This window comes from Narcine bancroftii, unplaced genomic scaffold (genome assembly GCF_036971445.1).
Source record: "Narcine bancroftii isolate sNarBan1 unplaced genomic scaffold, sNarBan1.hap1 Scaffold_242, whole genome shotgun sequence".
In the NCBI taxonomy this organism is placed as follows: Eukaryota; Metazoa; Chordata; class Chondrichthyes; order Torpediniformes; family Narcinidae; genus Narcine; species Narcine bancroftii.
This window is the reverse complement of record NW_027211977.1, coordinates 47158-66480: the sequence shown is the minus strand read 5'-3', so window position 1 is coordinate 66480 and position 19323 is coordinate 47158. Positions and strand designations below refer to the sequence as shown.

The window sequence follows — 19323 nt, the reverse complement described above, 5'->3', positions numbered from 1 at the left end:
GAGCTCGCTGATCATTCAGGAATCTCCCTAAACATTTGTATTCATTTCAAAAAAGTAAGTAAAAAAAGTTGTAGAATAAATAATATTTTAAGACAAATGACAAATTTGTGCCTCATCAATCACAATGAACCATAATTCAAAAATGTAACAAAGGGAAGAGAAAAAACTATTGTTTCCACATAGAGCACGATTTAAACCACCTAACCCAAGGTGCATCACTAAAGAACACATAGAATAAAATGGAAAATATAAACATTTTTAAAAATAATATTATGTTTAGATCAATGGTTCCCAGCTTTTTCTTCCCACTCACATTGCACTTTGTCATTCCAGTTCCATCGGGGCTCTGTGGTTCGTAAGGTGGGACATGACTGGGAAGGGAAGCTTGAGAATCACTACTCCAATGTGAATGAAATATTTTGCTTGTGTGATGGAATATTTGGGAATGTTTTTTGGGAGATAAATTGGTAGGTTATTTAGAAATGGTCATTTCCTTTGGAGTTCTGAAAATGTGCACATAATGAGTCAATAAGGGACAATTAAAATGGTGGCTTTCTTCTCACCCACATCCCCACCTTAAGCAACCTCTTACTAATCACAGAGCCCCGATGGCCTAGGGATTACTTAAAGTGGGATATGGGTGGATAGAGAAAGGTTGAGAACCCTTGCTCTAAACTCTTGCCCCTTTTCCAATGGCACCTTATCCCAGGATTTCACCAGGAGTTGAACAATTAAGGGACTGGTGGAAGAGGGAAAAATTCAGCATGCCGGCGTCAAATCACATCCAAATACAGATTAACTCGCATATAAACAGTTTCTAAACGGGATCCAAGTTTATGCAAACTTAACGGAGTTATCAAAAGTGCAACTTCTGATTTTTTTTTCCTTAACTTTAACATGACATAATTCGAGAGAGCCCTTGCATCAAAGTCGGTGAATTAGGATCTTCCCATTTAAATAGATCGGCTTTTCTAGCCAACAGGGCAACATCCTGATGTGCAGAGGTGGGAACTCGACCACCCTCTGGAACTAGAATCCCCAAAGTAGCCGTGAATGGGTTAAGGTGCAATCTAATGCACAGCAGAATGGACAAAGTCTTGAAAATATCTGTCGAGTACAGAGCAAGACCAAAACATGTGCATTCGTGTGGCCACTTGTAATTTCCATCTGTCACACATCAAACATCAGGAAAGATATGGGCCAATTTATCTTTTAACATATGAACGCGATGTGCCACTTTAAACTGAATCAATGCATGTCGGGCACATAATGAAGGGGCGTTCACCATTCCAAAAAAATTTTTCCCCAAGTTTCTCTGGGAGAAGTATCTGAAGTCCCAATTCACAAGTTCCTCTAATTTTGGATGGACGGCCCCTATCCCTACTCATGTCCTCAGCCATCAGCTGACGCCGGTGTGATAGAAGGGCAACTTCCATCTAACGCTCCAATCCCCGGGGGATGAGCCGTGTTCGGTGGAAAAAGCAGTCAGTGTTCCGGTTGAGGGTGGCCCAGTGGAAATGACACAACTTCCTATTCCAGGTCATGGCCCAGCCATTTGATGCCAGTGGGAAAAGGGCTAGTATTGCACATTTGGTAGGAAAGGACATAAAAGACAGAATATGACATTTACCTGGAGTTGGAGGAATATCATCTTCCCCAGTTGCCCCAAAAAGAATGATCAGAGGATTAGGCTCTAACTTCATATTTCAAATTAAAGATCAAGTTTGAAATGCCTCCCTCCAGTATTTTTTAAGGCCAGGACATATCCAGAACATATGAATTAAAGAAGCTGCTTCTCTCTTAAATTAATCAGAATGATCGTTTAACGTTAGACATGTGGACCTGATATATAACTTTCAATTGTAATAAGCAATGACGGGGACGTAAGGATGTCCAGTGGAACCCCGCTATAACGCGTCCGCTCGGGTCCAAAATAATTGCATCGTGAGAAAAAGCGAGGTCATGCTAAATCAGGGTCCCACTGCCATCTACAATATCTATACACACCGATCACAGCAGCAACTCCACCTCTGTTCGAGGCAGTCCTCATCACCCCCCCATTCATGGCAGCACACCCCTCCCCCCCCCACCATCTATCCCCACCAAGATAATCACCTCTCTACTTACCTTGATCACTGAGTCGTGTAGCATCTAAACACCTGCGTCACCACAGGGTGGCCACCCCCGGTACTGCATCATTTATAATAGGCTCCCTTAATGTCCCATCTCATAGATCAGAACATGGACGTTAAGGGGGTCCAATGACTCATCGTGTTATACCCAGACTCGCATTCATCGGAGTTCCACTGTAGTATTGAGTAGCTTGGTAATTATATCCCAAACTTCATCTGATAATTTAAGATTTTTAATTTTAACTCACAGTTCAGGAAAAGTCAAAGTGGAGTCCGCATCTGGGGTTCATTGTCCGTTCGGGAATCTGATGGCTGGTGGGGGAGGGGGGGGATGAAGCCGTCCTTGTACCACTGGGAGCTCATCTTTGGGCTCCGGACCTCCTTCCTGATGGTAGCAGAGTGACCTTGGTGGTGGGGGGTCTTAAGGACAAAAGGTTGCTTTCTTCAGACACTGCCTTGTGCCAATGTCCTCATGGGAGTGGAGACTGGTGCCCACCGAGTTCACCACCTCTGGAGCTTTTCCTTGTCCTGAGCATTGGCACCTCCATACCAACATTTCAGGGCTTGATGCTTGATCCCTTGATGAATGGCTCAAGCCCGAAACATCGGTCCTGCATCTTTATCTTTATTACATAAAGTACACGGTTTGACCTGCTGTTTTTCTCCAGCATCGTGTTTTTATTTCAATCATGGTGTCTGCAGACTTTCATGTTTCATACCTGGCATCACAGCCAACCCTGAGATTCTTTTTCCTGTAGGCGAGGCAGAATTACCACTTATTGTCTGCAAAAAAAATGTACCCAAGATACAAGTGTGAACAAATAAAGAAATGTGAACAAACTGACTGTGCCTCTCAGAGAGGGGAAAAAACAATAAAGTGCACAAGTCAGATGTCCTTAAAGGAGTCGCTGATTGAGAGGAGTCATGTGAAGGAGTAGTGGCCAGTCGGGGAACTCCAGCCATCTCCGGAAAAGTTTAAAAAAAACAGAGAAACGCAAAGGCACAAACACGAAAATTAAAATAAAGTGAAAAGTAAAGGTGGAAAGAAAATGGCAATCGAAGAAAGAAAGTCAAAAGCAACAGGAAGAAGAGAAGAAGAAAAGACATCGAAGAAGAAAGTGAAGGCCTTACCTGCCCGAGGAGGTCCACTGTGGAGAGAGAAGCTCGCTCCCTCAGGTCAGTCGAAGTCCCGAGCTCGGGACTACAAAAATGGCTCGCGGAGCCAAGTAAAAGTGCGCAACCGCGCATGCACGAGGAGTCGCGCATAGCGCGATCGCAAGACAAAAAAAACACTGATGGGAGGGGGGACCAGCTGAGGAGTCGATCTCCGCAGCTGAGAATGACAGCCACAGCACAACAAGAGGAAAACACAGAAAATAACAAGAGCAAGAAAGAAGAGAGTAAAAGAAAATCAAAGAAACAACTGATGACCAACGCAGAGGAAGAAGAAGAGGAAGAACACAGAGAAATGGAAGAAGAAGGGAAAGGCAAGTACATGGATATATATTTTTTTAAAGAATATATGGAATCAATAAAAGAATGGAATCACAAGAATTTAGTGAAATAAAAAGGAGAATAAAAAGTACAGAAGAAAAAATGAATAGATTAGAGATGGTCATGTCAGATATAGGAAAAAGAGTGGACAAGGTGGAAGAACGAGAAACAGCCATAGAAATGGAAGTAGAGGACTTAAAAAGAAATTAGAAGAATCTGATAAAAAAGTTAAAGAGACACAAGAGCTGTTAGCTCAGAAGATAGATATAATGGAAAATTATAATAGAAGAAATAATATAAAGATAGTAGGCCTTAAGGAAGATGAAGAAGGCAAGAATATGAGAGAATTTATAAAAGATTGGATCCCCAGGGTCCTAGGAAGACCAGAATTACAGGAAGAAATGGAAATAGAATGGGCACATAGAACATTAGCCGCTAAACCACAACCACAACAAAAACCAAGATCCATTTTAGTAAAATTCCTAAGATATACAACAAGAGAAAATATATTGGAGAAAGGAATGAAGAAAATAAGAGAAGACAAAAAGCCACTGGAATACAAAGGTCAAAAATTTTTTTTTCTATCCAGATATAAGTTTTGAACTCCTGAAGAAGAGGAAGGAGTTTAATACAGCAAAAGCGATCCTATGGAAAAAAAGGATATAAATTTATGCTAAAGTACCCAGCGGTACTTAAAATAGTTATTCCAGGGCAGCAAAACAGACTATTCTCGGATCCGGAGGAAGCACGAAAATTTGCAGAACAACTACAAAAGAGGCAGAGAGATGAAGACATGTAACGAGAGTAAAAATGACCACGAACTATATGTATGTGTGTATATGGGTATATTTCTTTTTTCTTTGGCTTGGCTTCGCGGACGAAGATTTATGGAGGGGGTAAAAAGTCCACGTCAGCTGCAGGCTCGTTTGTGGCTGACCAGTCCGATGCGGGACAGGCAGACACGATTGCAGCGGTTGCAAGGGAAAATTGGTTGGTTGGGGTTGGGTGTTGGGTTTTTCCTCCTTTGCCTTTTGTCAGTGAGGTGGGCTCTGCGGTCTTCTTCAAAGGAGGCTGCTGCCCGCCAAACTGTGAGGCGCCAAGATGCACGGTTTGAGGCGTTATCAGCCCACTGGCGGTGGTCAATGTGGCAGGCACCAAGAGATTTCTTTAGGCAGTCCTTGTACCTTTTCTTTGGTGCACCTCTGTCACGGTGGCCAGTGGAGAGCTCGCCATATAATACGATCTTGGGAAGGCGATGGTCCTCCATTCTGGAGACGTGATATGGGTATATAGATATAGATATATATCTATATCTATATATATATGTGTGTGTATGTATATATGTGTGTACATGAGTGTATGCGTATTTAAAAGAAAATATATAGAGTATAGATAAGAATTAATAAGGGAAAGAAGGGGAAGAGAGGAAGTAAGGAGGGAATTAAGGGAGAAACCTTTGTTGTATATGAAAATTAAAATCTTTTCTGGGGGGCTGGGTGGGGAGGAGATACGGTCAGTGCGAAATCGGTTGATGCTTGTGAGTGAATTCGCAAATCCAATGGAAAGGGAAGATGTGGTTGCCCGACAAGGGATAAAGGGCAACTCAGGAAGGGGAGGGGATAGTGGGGTTAAAGAAATTTTAGATAGGAGAATAAGGGAAATGTTTGATGTTTAAGAAATGTTGTCTTATAAAGTGTTCAAAACAAGAAAGCAGAAATGGATAAGAAGGAAAGGTGATGATGAGGAAACGGAAAGGAAAGATAAACAAAGTATGAAATGGCTATGTTGAACTATATGACCTTAAATATTAATGGAATACATAACCAAATCAAAAGGAAGAAACTGCTAAATTTACTGAAAAAAGAAAAAATTGATATAGCATTCGTGCAAGAAACACACTTAACTGAAGTGGAGCACAAGAAATTAAAGAGAGATTGGATAGGACATGTAACAGCAGCGTCATATAATTCATAAGCTAGAGGAGTAGCTATATTAATCAGTAAAAATGTACCAATTAAATAGAAGAGGAAATAATAGATCCAGCAGGGAGATTTGTAATGATAAAATGTCAGATAAATTCGGAGTTCTGAAATTTACTCAATGTATATTCACCTTACGAAAAAGATCAAAAATTTATGCAAGATATTTTTTTGAAGATAGCAGATACGCAAGGGAACATACTAATAGGAGGGGATTTCAACCTTAATTTGGATTCAAACATGGATAAAACTGGGAAAAAAATTAACAGAAAGAACAAAATAACCAAATTTATAATTCAATAGAAGCAAGAAATGCAACTTTTGGATATATGGAGGAAAAAACACCCAAAGGAAAAGGAATATTCATATTATTCGGGTAGACATAAAACATACTCAAGAATAGACCTATTCCTGTTATCAGCTCGCATGCAAGACAGAGTTAGGAAAACAGAATATAAAGCTAGAATATTATCGGACCACTCACCCCTGATATTGACAATAGAGTTAGAGGACATCCCTCCAAGAATATATAGATGGAGATTAAACTCCATGCTACTTAAAAGGCAGGATTTTAAAGAATTAATTGAACGACAAATTAAAATGTACTTTGAAATAAATACGGAATCAGTGAAAGATAAGTTTATACTATGGGACGCAATGAAAGCGTTCATCAGAGGGCAAATAATAAGTTATGTAACCAAGATGAAGAAGGACTACAATCAGGAAACAGAGCAGTTGGAAAGGGAAATAGCAAATATAGAAAAAGAATTAGCAATGAAGGAAGACACAACTAAAAGAAGAGAATTGGCAGATAAAAAATTAAAATATGAAACACTACAAACATATAAGGTGGAGAAGAACATAATGAAGACAAAACAGAAATATTATGAACTAGGAGAAAAAACGCACAAAATTCTAGAGTGGCAGCTTAAGACAGAACAAACTAAGAGAATGTTATTGGCATCAAGGACAAAAGACAAACAAATCACATATAATCCAACGGAGATTAATGAAAACTTCAGAGAATTCTACGAACAATTTTACCAAACTGAAAACGAAGGGAAAGAAGACAAAATAGATGAATTTTTAACTAAAATTGAACTACCGAAGTTACAAACAGAGGAACAAAATAAATTAACAGAACCATTTGAAACAGTAGAAATACAAGAGATAATTTAAAAAAACTACCGAATAATAAAACACCAGGAGAGGATGAATTCCCAATAGAATTCTATAAAACATTTAAAGATTTATTAATTTCTCCCCTCTTGGAAGTAATCAACCAGATTGATAAAACACAAAGCTTACCAGATTCATGCAAAACAGCAATAATTACAGTAATACCAAAGACAGGGAAAGATCCACTCGCACCAGCATCATATAGACCAATATCTTTACTTAACACAGATTATAAGATAATAGCTAAACTATTAGCAAACAGATTAGCCGACTATGTACCAAAAATAGTAAATCTAGACCAAACTGGATTTATTAAAAAAAGACGAACAACAGACAATATTTGTAAATTTATTAATTTAATTCATGCAGTAGAAGGAAATAATGCTCCAACAGTAGCGGTTGCTTTACACGCAGAGAAGGCCTTTGACATGGTAGAATGGAATTATTTATTCAAGGTACTACAAAAATTCAGCTTACCAGAGACATATATTAATTGGATTAAAGCATTATATAAGCATTGGCGAAAGTGACAGTAAATGGATATATATCAAAGCAATTTAAATTAAGCAGATCAACAAGGCAGGGATGCCCACTATCGCCCTTATTGTTCGCGTTAGCTATAGAACCACTAGCAGAATTGATAAGAACAGAAAATAAAATAAAAGGGATAAAAATAAAAGACATGGAATATAAAATCAGTTTATTTACAGATGACGTTATAGTATACTTAACAGAACCAGAAATATCAATAAAAGAATTACATAAGAAATTGAAGGAATATGGAAAAGTGTCGGGATACAAGATTAACGCAAATAAAAGTGAAGCAATGCCAATGAATAATGCGGATTTCTCAAAATTTAAGAAAGAATCACCATTCAGATGGCAAATGCAAGCAATGTGATACCTAGGTGTACAAATAAATAAAAACCCCGGCCATCTATATAAAATCAATTATTATCCACTAATGAAAAAAATTACAGGACGACTTAGAGCATTGGAAATACTTACCACTAACACTAATAGGAAGGATAAACTGTATTAAAATGAACATTTTCCCAAGGATACAATACCTATTTCAGGCATTGCCAATACACTTGACAGAGAAATTCTTCAAGGAGTTAAAGAAAATAATAAGGAAATTTTTATGGCAAGGGGGGAAACCGAGGATAGCACTAGATAAATTAACAGAATGGTATAAACAAGGAGGCTCACAACTGCCAAACTTTAAAAATTATTATAGAGCCGCACAATTCAGATACCTATCAGATTTTTATCAAACAAGGGAAAAGCCAGATTGGACTAGATTAGAATTAGATAAAATAGGGGAGAAGATACCCGAACATATATTATATAAATGGGATGAAAAATTGGTACAACGTAGGAATTCTCCAGTATTACATCATCTGCTCAATATTTGGAAGAAGATTCATGTAGAAAGGAATAAAACAAATTACCAACTACCAAAACTAATACTGACGCAAAATCAGCTAATCCCTTTTACAATAGATAATCTTTCCTTTAGAGAATGGGAGAAAAAAGGGATCAAAAGAATAGAAAATTGCTTTTCGGGAAATAAATTATTATCCTTTGAACAAATGAAGGATAAATATAATATAACTCACGATACAGTGTTGGCATACTACCAACTGAAATCCTACTTGAAGGACAAATTGGGAAACAGTCTGAGGTTACCAGAGGGAAGTAATTTTGAATATGCGATTACAGACACAATGATAATCAAAAAATTTATAACAAACATGTATATTAAACTAAAAGAAAAGGAGAATGACGAAACAAATGGTAAAACTAAACAAAAATTGGAACAAGATCTAAGCATAAAGATAAAAAAGGAAACATGGGAGAAGTTATGCTCAGGAACTATGAGAAATACAATAAATACGAGGTTACGTATGATACAATATAACTGGATACACAGGCTATATATTACACCTCAAAAGTTAAATAAATGGGACCCAAGAGTATCTGACAGATATTTTCGCTGTAAAAAGGAAATGGGAACAATTCATCTGGACATGTGAGAAAGTGAAAAAATTTTGGGAAGATCTAAACCAGATATTAAATAAAATCACAAAAAGCAATATACCAAAAAACCCAGAGATCTTCCTCCTAAGTAACATAAAAAACAAAGAATTTGGACTTGATTTGGATGGTGCACAAAAAAGATTTGTTATGATAGCAAAAAAATGTATTATGTCACCCTGGAAATTAGAAGATAACAATGGCATATAGAAATGAATAAATGTATTCCATTAGAAAAAATAACATATAATTTAAAAAATAATATTACAATATTTGAACAAATATGGGAGCCATACATGAAACATAATAGAGAAAACCTACCGGGACATCTACCACCTAAAATGACAGAAGGAGAAGAGAATGAAAAGAACTGACTCAGTGGAATTTCTTGTTTATTTTTATTGAGTGACAACATTGTTTGACGGGTTTAATGTATCTTAGATTTTGAACTTTAAATAAGTGGGAGGGGAGGTAGGGAGGGTGGAAGGGAAAGACGGTGGGGGGGGGAGAAAACGACACTGTATATATTTGAAAAGGAAAATGTATGTATCTTGATCAATGTGATTTATAGTGTGAAAAATAAAAAAATTTTAAAAAGTAGTCGCTGATTGAGTTTGTCATTGAGGAGTCTGATGGTGGAGAGGGAGCTGCTCTTCCTGAAACTGGTGGGGGCGAGTCTTGTGGCCCCGACACCTCTTTCCTGATGGCAGCAGCGTGTGCTGGGTAGTGTGGATCCTGATGATTGGTGCTGCTCTCTGATGGCAACATTACCTGTAGATGGTCTCGATGGTGGGGAGGGTTTTGCCTGCGATGGCCTGGGCTGTATAAAAAGTGCTGTGATTTCTAAATGGTCAAACCAAAATGTATACAAATACCCTTGAATATAATCTAATTACAAATATTATGTCTCAAATATTATGGAGGGCACTGTAAATCTGAAATCTGATCTTGGGCCCAAACCCCACAGTCACAGGATTTTAAGCATGACCGCCATCAGCTCCTCTAACCATAGAATATTACAGCACAGAAACAAGCCCCTTCGGCCCTTCTATCTTGTGCTGAACCATTTTTCCACTTCGTCCCGGTGACCTGCACCCAGTCCATACCCCTCCCATCCACGTTACCTGTCCAAATTCTTCTTAAGCTGGAAGGTCATTCCACACCCCCACCCCTCTCTGTGTGAAGAGGTTTCCCCCAAAATTCTTCCCCTGTCACCCTTAACCCACGTCCTCTGATTTGAATCTCACCCACCCTCAGTGGGAAAACCCAACCTACATTTACTCTGTCTCTCCCCCTCACCATTTTAAATATTAAATCTCCCCTCATTCTTCTACGCTCCAGGGAATAAAGTCCGAACCTGTTTAACCTTTCCCTGTAACTCAGTTCCTGAAGTCTGGGCAACATCCTAGTAAATCTTCTCTGCACTCTTTCTATCTTATAGAGATCTTTCCTGTAGTTCAGTGACCAAAACTGCACACTGTCATGATAATGAATATGTATGAGATGTACCGGAAGTCACGTGGTATGAGAGAGAGATAAGAACACAAGCAGGAGAACAAAGGAAACGGGAAAATAAAGCCACTAAGAAGTTTACCTGATAAAACTTGTGTTTAATGTTTTATTAACTTCACATTTCGGGCCACAAATGTGACACACACAACTCTCCAAATTTGACCTCACCATTTGACTTGTACAACTTTACCAGAACAGGCTGTTAAAAGCCCGTATGGAGCTGTCGGCATCAAGACAGGGCGGTTGGACCCTGTGGAGCAGTGCTGTGTCTCCGCTCCCCTGGGCCCTCCACGACTTTTTTAAAAGTAGATTAAATTCTTACGTACTGTTACATGACAACAAAAAGGAACCATAAAATGACAAACTATAATCTCCGCGTTGCTTCCATCGTCTTGGGATCCCGGGTTGATCCTCCTGTGCCATCGGTAAACTTCCCCCAGGGTCGGTGACTTCCGCTCCGGAACCTTTCTCGCAGCTCCTCGGGGCGGAGGAGCCGGTTGCGCGGCGGACCGACGCGGTGCGTTGGCCTTTCCCCTGCTTCGAGCCCCGCCATGACCCTCTTCCACTTCGGCAACTGCTTCGCCCTGGCCTATTCGCCGTATTTCATCGCCTACAAGTGCACCGGCCTGTGAGTGCGGACTCGCGGGCGGTGGTGACGTCGCTTTCCTCGGGGACGGGGACCGCCGGCGTTTGCGCATGCGTCCACCGGCCGGACTGGCTTCTCAGACGTCCGGTGTCCGGTCCCGGCGTATGCCACTCCGCAGTGACGCTCTCTTTCTCCCCTCCCCACCCACCACCTCACCTCACTCCTGACAGATTGGCCGTCTGCACTTAACTAGCTTAAAGGCTTCCCCTGTTTGCTGTGCAACAGACTGTAGAAGGGCTGAACGGCCTCCCATGTAACAGCCCCGGGAGATGGGTTGGATGGCCTTTTTGCCCCATGGCAGTCAAGGGAGAGGACTGAATGGTCTCCCTAAATAATCAGCAGGGGTGAGGGGCTGAATGGCCTTTCCCCATATAGGCTGGAAAGATGGGCTGAGTGTTTGTCTCCCCAAATAATCAGCTGGAAAGAGGGGCTGAATGGGCTTTTCCCCATATGAGAAATGGCCTCCTCCTTCAATAACAGGCTGGGCAGAGAAGCGGATGGCCTCTTATTCTGTGTGTTCTTTGTTGCAGATCGGAGTACAATGCTTTCTGGAGGTGTGTCCAGGCTGGGGTCACCTACCTGTTTGTACAACTGTGCAAGGTGAAATCATCTGCTGTCTCCCTGCCTAAGGCCGCAACCACAATTACAGAGCACAGACAAGGGAATGGGTGGGAGAGGCATGGTGGGGACGGTGTGGAGGGGGGGTGAGAGAGGCTGGAAGATGGGGGAGGGGAATGGGGGAGAGAGGGAGGGAAGTGATGACAGGGAGGGAAGTGATGACAGGGAGATGGGAGGGGGTGAGAAGGAGACAGAGAAAGGATTGAATTTTGCTCTTGTCGAGCACTAACTGGCTCATGTTTATTCTTTCTTTCTATATCTGCCACTTTCTTTCTGTCTCACCCTCCCTCCCTCCCTTCCTTTTTCCCCTCTCTCCCACTTCCCCCTCTCCCCTTCCCCTTCTCTCCCCTTCCCCTTCTCTCCCCTTCCCCTTCTCTCCTCTCCCCTTCCCCTTTTCTCCCTTCCCTTCCCTCCCCTCCCCTTCTCTCCCCTTCCCCTTCCCCTTCTCTCCCCCTCCCCCTTCTCTCCCCTTCCCCTTCTCTCTCCCCTTCCCCTTCTCTCTCCCTTCCCCTCTCTCTCCCCTTCCCCTTCTCTCTCCCCTTCCCCTTCTCTCTCCCCTTCCCCTTCTCTCTCCCCTTCCCCTTCTCTCTCCCCTTTCCACCCTCTTTCTCACACAGATGCTGTTCCTTGCCACATTTTTTCCCACGTGGGATGCCTCGATTGGTGTTATGAATTCCTAGGGGTGAGGAATTTTGATTTTGTTGTAAACTGAGGGGGGGCGGGTGGGTGGTTGGGGAGAGATAGCCACAAAACATTTAAAAAATGTATTTGGACACAAAATTCACTTTTCCCTGCCAGAAGGCAAACTGAGAGTCACTGTGAGCGTTGCCCGGTGCTCTAACAGTAGGGAAAAGAGTGTCCCTTCAGAGCCACCGAGTGTCTGTGGATTAATCTCCAGCGCTCCTGCTGCTGCGCAGACTCCTGTTTGAACCATCGGCCACCCGAGTCCCATATCCAAACCTCCGACAGCATCAGGAAGCCCTTCAACGCCCGAGGTACCTTCGGGATTCCCTTCTTGCCCTCAGCACCCTCTCAGGGCAGCAGGGTTAGCGTAATAGTTGATACAGCGTCCATGACCGGGTTAAAATCGCGCACTGTCTGTCAGGAGTTTGTACACTCTCCCTGTGTCTACATGGGTTTCCTCCTTTCAAAACATACCGGGGTTTGTTGGTCCAATGGGTTTAATTGGACAGCACGGGCTCATGGGCAGAAGGGCCTGTTATCACACCGTATGGCTACATTTTCAAAATTTAAAATCCTGGTTCCCATGAGTTGGTCTCCAGCAGTCTGTGTGGGTCCCCTCAGCCGCTGAGCCCCTCACAGGTCCTCAGCTTCTTCTCAGTGGGGGAGCGGGGTTGTTCTCCCTGTGTCTGGTGCCCTGCGCCAGTCCGCCACTGCCCCGGAGTCTGCAGCCCCTCATGGTCCACTGCCCAGCACAGGCACCACCATCTTGGGTGCAAAAAACTACAGATTCATGATGTAGGAAAAGAAACACTATCGGCTCTTTGAACAATCCGTTTCACGCCTGAACAGAGCCGTCGCCATCAGGACCGGGCTGTAGGACCCTGCAGAGCAGCGCTGTATCACTGCTCCCTGGTCTCCAGGGGGTATATGGGCTGGATTCCACTTTCACATTGGAGTCTTGCCACTTGATGCAATCTTTGTCAGTGTATACGTACATCAGTCTGAGAACACCAAGGTACTTCCCATCACTCTCCTGTGCTGTCAATGAAACAACTCTGCTCATCCTTTGGAATACAATTCGCCTCATAACAGGCCACCTCAAATGATTCCCATTTCCCACTCCGACTTGCCTGACTGTGGTGGGACGGTGCGGAGGGAGCTTCACTCTGGTGTGTGATCCCAGGAGTGCACGATGAGACAGAGCAGAGGGAACTTCACTCTGTATCTGACCCTGGGAGTGTGATGGGACAGTGGGGAGGGAGCTTCACTCTAGGTCTGACACCAGGAGTGTGTGATGGGATGATGCGGAGGGAGCTTCACTCTGTGTCTGACACCAGGAGTGCACGATGAGACAGTGCAGAGGGAACTTCACTCTGTATCTGACCCTGGAGTGTGTGATGGGACGGTGCAGAGGGAGCTTCACTCTGGGTCTGACCCCGGGAGTGTGTGATGGGATGATGCGGAGGGAGCGTCTGACCCGGGAGTGTGTGATGGGACGTTGCGGATGGAGCTTCACCCTGTTTCTGACTCGGGAGTATGTGACGGGTCGGTGTGGACAGACTCTGCTGTTGTGTGAAGGTGCTCCACCCTCTGCCGGGTATTGAGGTTCCTTGTTTTTGCTGACAGGAGTTCATGAAGTCGACAGTGGACGTGGCTGACCTGCTAGGTCTTCACCTGGTGATGTCCAAGAATCCTGGGAAGGGGGGTTATAAGATCATGGTAGCTGCCATTGGATGGTCGACTGCCGAGCTGGTCATGTCCAGGTGAGATTTTTCAAAATGGGCGGAGTGAATGGGCAAAGTTTTGAGGGAGGGGGAATTGTCTGGGTGGCCAACCTTTTAATTTAGACCTGCAGCATGGTAGCAGGCCATTTCGGCCCATGAGTCCGGACCAGGGGTGTAGCTTAGTTGGGTGGCCCAGACTCATGGGCCAAAATGGCCTGCTACCATGCTGCAGGTCTGAAAAGGTTGGCCACCCCTGGATTAGAGGCAGGGGGGAAGGTTGAGAGGGAGGTGCGAAGGTTGAGAGGGAGGTGCGAAGGTTGAGAGGGAGGTGCGAAGGTTGAGAGGGAGGGGGAAGGTTTTGGAGGGGAGGTTTAGATGGAGGAGGGAAGGTTGGGTGTGTGGGAAGGTTTAGAGGGAGATGGCCTGAATGAAGGCAAATGGTTGAGGTTTGATGGACGACTGGGCCAGTGGGGAGAATGTGGGTGAGCGCATGAGTGTGTGAGGGTGTGCGTGACCAAGAAAGTGTGAGAGTGTGTGTGAGGGTGACATGACTCTGTGCCGAGCAGTATTCTTGACCCGGTCCTGCCCCATTCTTGTTCTCCAGGTGCATCCCCCTGTGGGTCGGGGCCCGAGGGATCGAGTTTGACTGGAAGTACATCCAAATGAGTTTCGACTCCAACATCAGCCTGGTAATGGCCATCAAACAGGGGAGACAATGGAACGGGATGGGAGGCCATCCCAAGGCACCAAAACGTCCTGCTGGAGGGACACCTTGGGGTCCCACAGCCTGTGTGGGGGGGTGCGGTCTTGTCTCAAAACTACGGCCCTTCTTGCTCCTCCAATGGCTGTTCTAATTCCTCTGTCCATCCCCCTCCCTCCCTCCCCCTCTCCCTGACTCCCTCCTTCCTCCCCTATCCCTCCCCTCTCGCTCCCTCCCCTCTCGCTCCCTCCCCTCTCGCTCCCTCCCCTCTCGCTCCCTCCCCTCTCGCTCCCTCCCCTCTCGCTCCCTCCCCTCTCGCTCCCTCCCCTCTCGCTCCCTCCCCTCTCGCTCCCTCCCCTCTCGCTCCCTCCCCTCTCGCTCCCTCCCCTCTCGCTCCCTCCCCTCTCGCTCCCTCCCCTCTCGCTCCCTCCCCTCTCGCTCCCTCCCCTCTCGCTCCCTCCCCTCTCGCTCCCTCCCCTCTCGCTCCCTCCCCTCTCGCTCCTCCCTCTCGCTCCTCCCCTCTCGCTCCCTCCCCTCTCGCTCCCTCCCCTCTCGCTCCCTCCCCTCTCGCTCCCTCCCCTCTTGCTCCCTCCCCTCTCTCTCCCCCTCCCCCCCGCTCCCTGCTCCCGCTCGCTCCCCCCCGCTCCCCGCTCCCCCCCGCTCCCCGCTCCCCCCCGCTCCCCGCTCCCCCGCTCCCCCTCGCTCCCCGCTCCCCCTCGCTCCCCGCTCCCCCTCGCTCCCTGCGCCCCCTCGCTCCCCGCGCCCCCCTCGCTCCCCGCGCCCCCTCGCTCCCCGCGCCCCCTCGCTCCCCGCGCCCCCTCGCTCCCCGCGCCCCCTCGCTCCCCGCGCCCCCTCGCTCCCCGCGCCCCCTCGCTCCCCGCGCCCCCTCGCTCCCCGCGCCCCCTCGCTCCCCGCGCCCCCTCGCTCCCCGCGCCCCCTCGCTCCCCGCGCCCCCTCGCTCCCCGCGCCCCCTCGCTCCCCGCGCCCCCTCGCTCCCCGCGCCCCCTCGCTCCCCGCGCCCCCTCGCTCCCCGCGCCCCCTCGCTCCCCGCGCCCCCTCGCTCCCCGCGACCCCTCGCTCCCCGCGCCCCCTCGCTCCCCGCGCCCCCTCGCTCCCCGCGCCCCCTCGCTCCCCGCGCCCCCTCGCTCCCCGCGCCCCCTCGCTCCCCGGCGCCCCTCGCTCCCCGCGCCCCCTCGCTCCCCGCGCCCCCCTCGCTCCCCTCGCTCCCCGCGCCCCTCGCTCCCCGCGCCCCCTCGCTCCCCGCGCCCCCTCGCTCCCCGCGCTCTCCCCCTCGCTCCCCGCGCTCTCCCCTCGCTCCCCGCGCTCTCCCCCTCGCTCCCCGCGCTCTCCCCCTCTCTCCCCCACTCTCTCTGTCCCCCTCTCTCCCCGCTCTTCCTGCCCCCCTCTCTCCCTGCCTCCTCTTCCTCCCCCTGTTTCCTCTACCTCTACCCGCCCCCCCGTTTGCTCTCTTTCTTTCCCTCCCTCTTCCTGTGAAAGAGTGGGTGGGAATCAGGAATGGGGGAGGGGGCTGGAGAGAGCTGCAGGGGAAGGGGGGGGTCCAGAGGGGGAAGTGGTAGGGGTTGGGGAGGGAGCTGGGGGGATTTGGGGAGGCGGCAGTGAAGGGAGCCTACCAACAGGAATTGTCAACATGGCTCCTGATTTAAATCCTTCCCAGAAGTTCTAGCATGGACTGGCAGGGCCAAATGGCCTTTTTCTGTTTGAGTGGGCGGCAGCGAGAGTGGTGATGGCTTGGTTGAGGGACAGGGAAAATGTCAGGAGTCTCTCCCTCTGGGTGATGGAGGGGGAGAGGGGGCTGGAGCCTCTCCCTGGGGGTGAGGGTGGTGGAGTTGACTTCAGCCTGACTGTTCCCGCTGTTATAGGTCCACTACATCGCCACAGCCTCGCTCGTCTGGATGTTCTGCCGCTACGACCTGCCCCGGCACTACCGACTGCCGGTCGCCCTGCTCCTGGGCCTCAGCGTCTATAAGGCCTTCCTCATGGAGTGAGTCAGCCTCGGGGGCCGCGTTCCAGTGGATGGGGTCGTTTCTCCCGCTGCGTATCTGCCTCTTCCCCCTCTCTCCCTCCCTCCCTCCCTCTCCCCACCTCTCTCTCCCTCTCCCTCTCCCACCTCTCACTCTCCCCCTTTTCCCATCTCTCCCCCACCCCCCCTCTCTCCCCCTCCCCACCTCTCCCCTCCTCCTCCCCCGTGTGTATCTCTTTCACTTTCTCTCCCTCCCTCTCAGGCTCTCCCTATTTCTCTCTCCCCCTCTTGTGTGTATCTATCCCTCTCTGTGTGCATCTCTCTCCCCCCCATCTCACCACCCATCCCCCTCTACACGCCTCTCTCCCTCCCTCCCCCCCCTTTCTTCCTCTCTCCCTCTGCTTTCATCTCCCTTTCCCACCCCCTCTCTGCGTCCGTCTGTCCCTCGCGGCACCCCCTCTGCCCCGACGTGTTCCTGTCAAACAGCTCCAGCTCACCCTGACCTTACTCTTTCCCCCCCGCCCCCCACCTCTGGCAGGTCATTCATGCACATCTTTGCCCTGGGCAGCTGGCTGGCGCTGCTGGTGAAAGCCATGGTGACCGGAGGTGCGTCGCTCAGCGCCCTGCTACTGTACGTCAGCCTCGTGCACGGCAACTAATGGCAAGACCAGGCACTCGAGGTGAACATCTCTTCCTCCCCCTCCACTTCTGTCCCTACCCGTTGCTCGGCCAGCTGCAAGGTGGGTGGGGGAAGAGAATAGAGTTCACCACCCATTCCCCGCTGACTTCCCTCCACGACCCAGTGCCCCTCCCTCAATGAAGTGGATCTCAGGGAATCGCATGGAAATCCATCCCCCTCCCCCCCCCCATGTGGAGCCCACCCACCCCCCCCCCCCACGTGGAGCCCACCCACCCCCCCCCCCCACCTTCCCACAAGCCCCGTCTCCCCCCCCTCCCCTCCCCGGCCTGTTGGCTTCCAACCCTCCCACCCACATGGGAAGCCCCAGTCAGATTCCCAACTCCCCTTTCAGGTAACAAGCAAGGATGAGGGAAAGTTTACCCCCCCCCCCCCGCCCTGGAATCCTCTTCTTGCCTCCACCCCACTAATCACCGAGCAACCCCCCACCCATTCCGCACTTCAACATCCCGAGCCCCACTCTCAAATTCAAAGCACCCCCCTCATTCCCCTCAACACGCTCCACCACCACCCCCCACCACCCCGGTATCACAACAGGACTGCAGCCCCACCTTGTCACTAGGGGTTGGGGTTAGGGGGAAGAGGGGGTGGGGAGAGTTCCCAAGCAGAGACTGAGAGAAGAGAAAATTTTCAGACACTCCGAGATCAGGACTCGAGCTAGTTCGGTGATGGAGATGTCAACGGCTGGAATAGGCAGACATGCAAATTAAAACACAGACCAACCACTTGACCGTCGTATGGTGTAATGGAATTGTGAAGGTTGGGTGTCCAGAACACAACAACTGTTGGATTGGCAAAATCAGGAGCACCGTGCACAGTTCCTGGTCTCCGTACCCCACACAGGGAGCACCATGCACAGTTCCCGGTCTCCGTACCCCACACAGGGAGCTCCGTGCACAGTTCCCGGTCTCCGTACCCCACTCAGGGAGCTCCGTGCACAGTTCCCGGTCTCCGTACCCCACACAGGGAGCTCCGTGCGCAGTTCCCGGTCTCCGTACCCCACACCGGGAGCACCATGCACAGTTCCCGGTCTCTGTATCCCACACCAAGAGCACCGTGCACAGTTCCCAGTCTCCATATCCCACACCGGGAGCACCGTGCACAGTTCCCAGTCTCCATATCCCACACCAGGATCACTATGCACAGTTCCCGGTCTCCGTATCCCACACCGGCAGCACCGCGTACAGTTCCCGGTCTCCGTATCCCACACCGGAGCACCGCGCACAGTTCCCAGTCTCCATATCCCACACCAGGAGCACCGCGCACAGTTCCCAGTCTCCATATCCCACACCGGGAGCACCGTGCACAGTTCCCGGTCTCTGTATCCCACACTGGGAGAACCATGCACAGTTCCCGGTCTCCGTACCCGGCAGCACCGTGCACAGTTTCCAGTCTCCGTATCCCACACTGGGAGCACTGTGCACCACACCCATCCTCTCTTCCAGCCACACTCCCGCGCACACGCACACTCTCACTCACGTGCACGTTCAGGTCAGGATCGAACCTGCATCCCTGAAGACAGGAGGCAGTGACTCTCCACGGGCCACTGTCTGGTCTCATCGATCAGCACCTTCCACTGCTCCTTGTGTTTTACCCCCCCCCCCCCTCACCCTGGGGGTAAAAACTGTGACCATCCACTTTATCCACACCCCTCATGGTTTATAAACCTCTATCTGGATCTCCCCCCCCCCCACCCCCAGCCTCCAGAGTGAAAAGTCCCTGACTCACCTTATAACTCAAGCCCCCCCCTCTCAGGGAATGATGTCCCTGTACCCCGGGGTCTCTGTTCTACTACACCCTTACCCGCCCCATCTACCTGTGTCCCCTCTCTCAGGGAACCATGTCCCTGTATCCTGGGATCTCTAATCTACAACACCCTTCCCCGCCCCGTCTACCTGTGTCCCCACTCTCAGGGAACCATGGTTCTACAACACTCC

At 48.6% G+C, this 19323-nt stretch overlaps 1 protein-coding gene across 1 annotated transcript; it reads left to right on the top strand.

Moving 5' to 3' along the window:
- The first annotated feature begins 10811 nt into the window (after positions 1 to 10811).
- Positions 10812 to 18114, top strand: tmem147 (transmembrane protein 147). Its single transcript, XM_069912836.1, is given in 8 exon segments — positions 10812 to 10964; positions 11513 to 11582; positions 12218 to 12263; positions 12266 to 12282; positions 13911 to 14047; positions 14613 to 14697; positions 16589 to 16710; positions 17228 to 18114. Coding segments are annotated over 8 exon segments (675 nt in total). The 5' UTR covers positions 10812 to 10887; the 3' UTR covers positions 17349 to 18114.
- The last annotated feature ends 1209 nt before the right edge of the window (positions 18115 to 19323 follow it).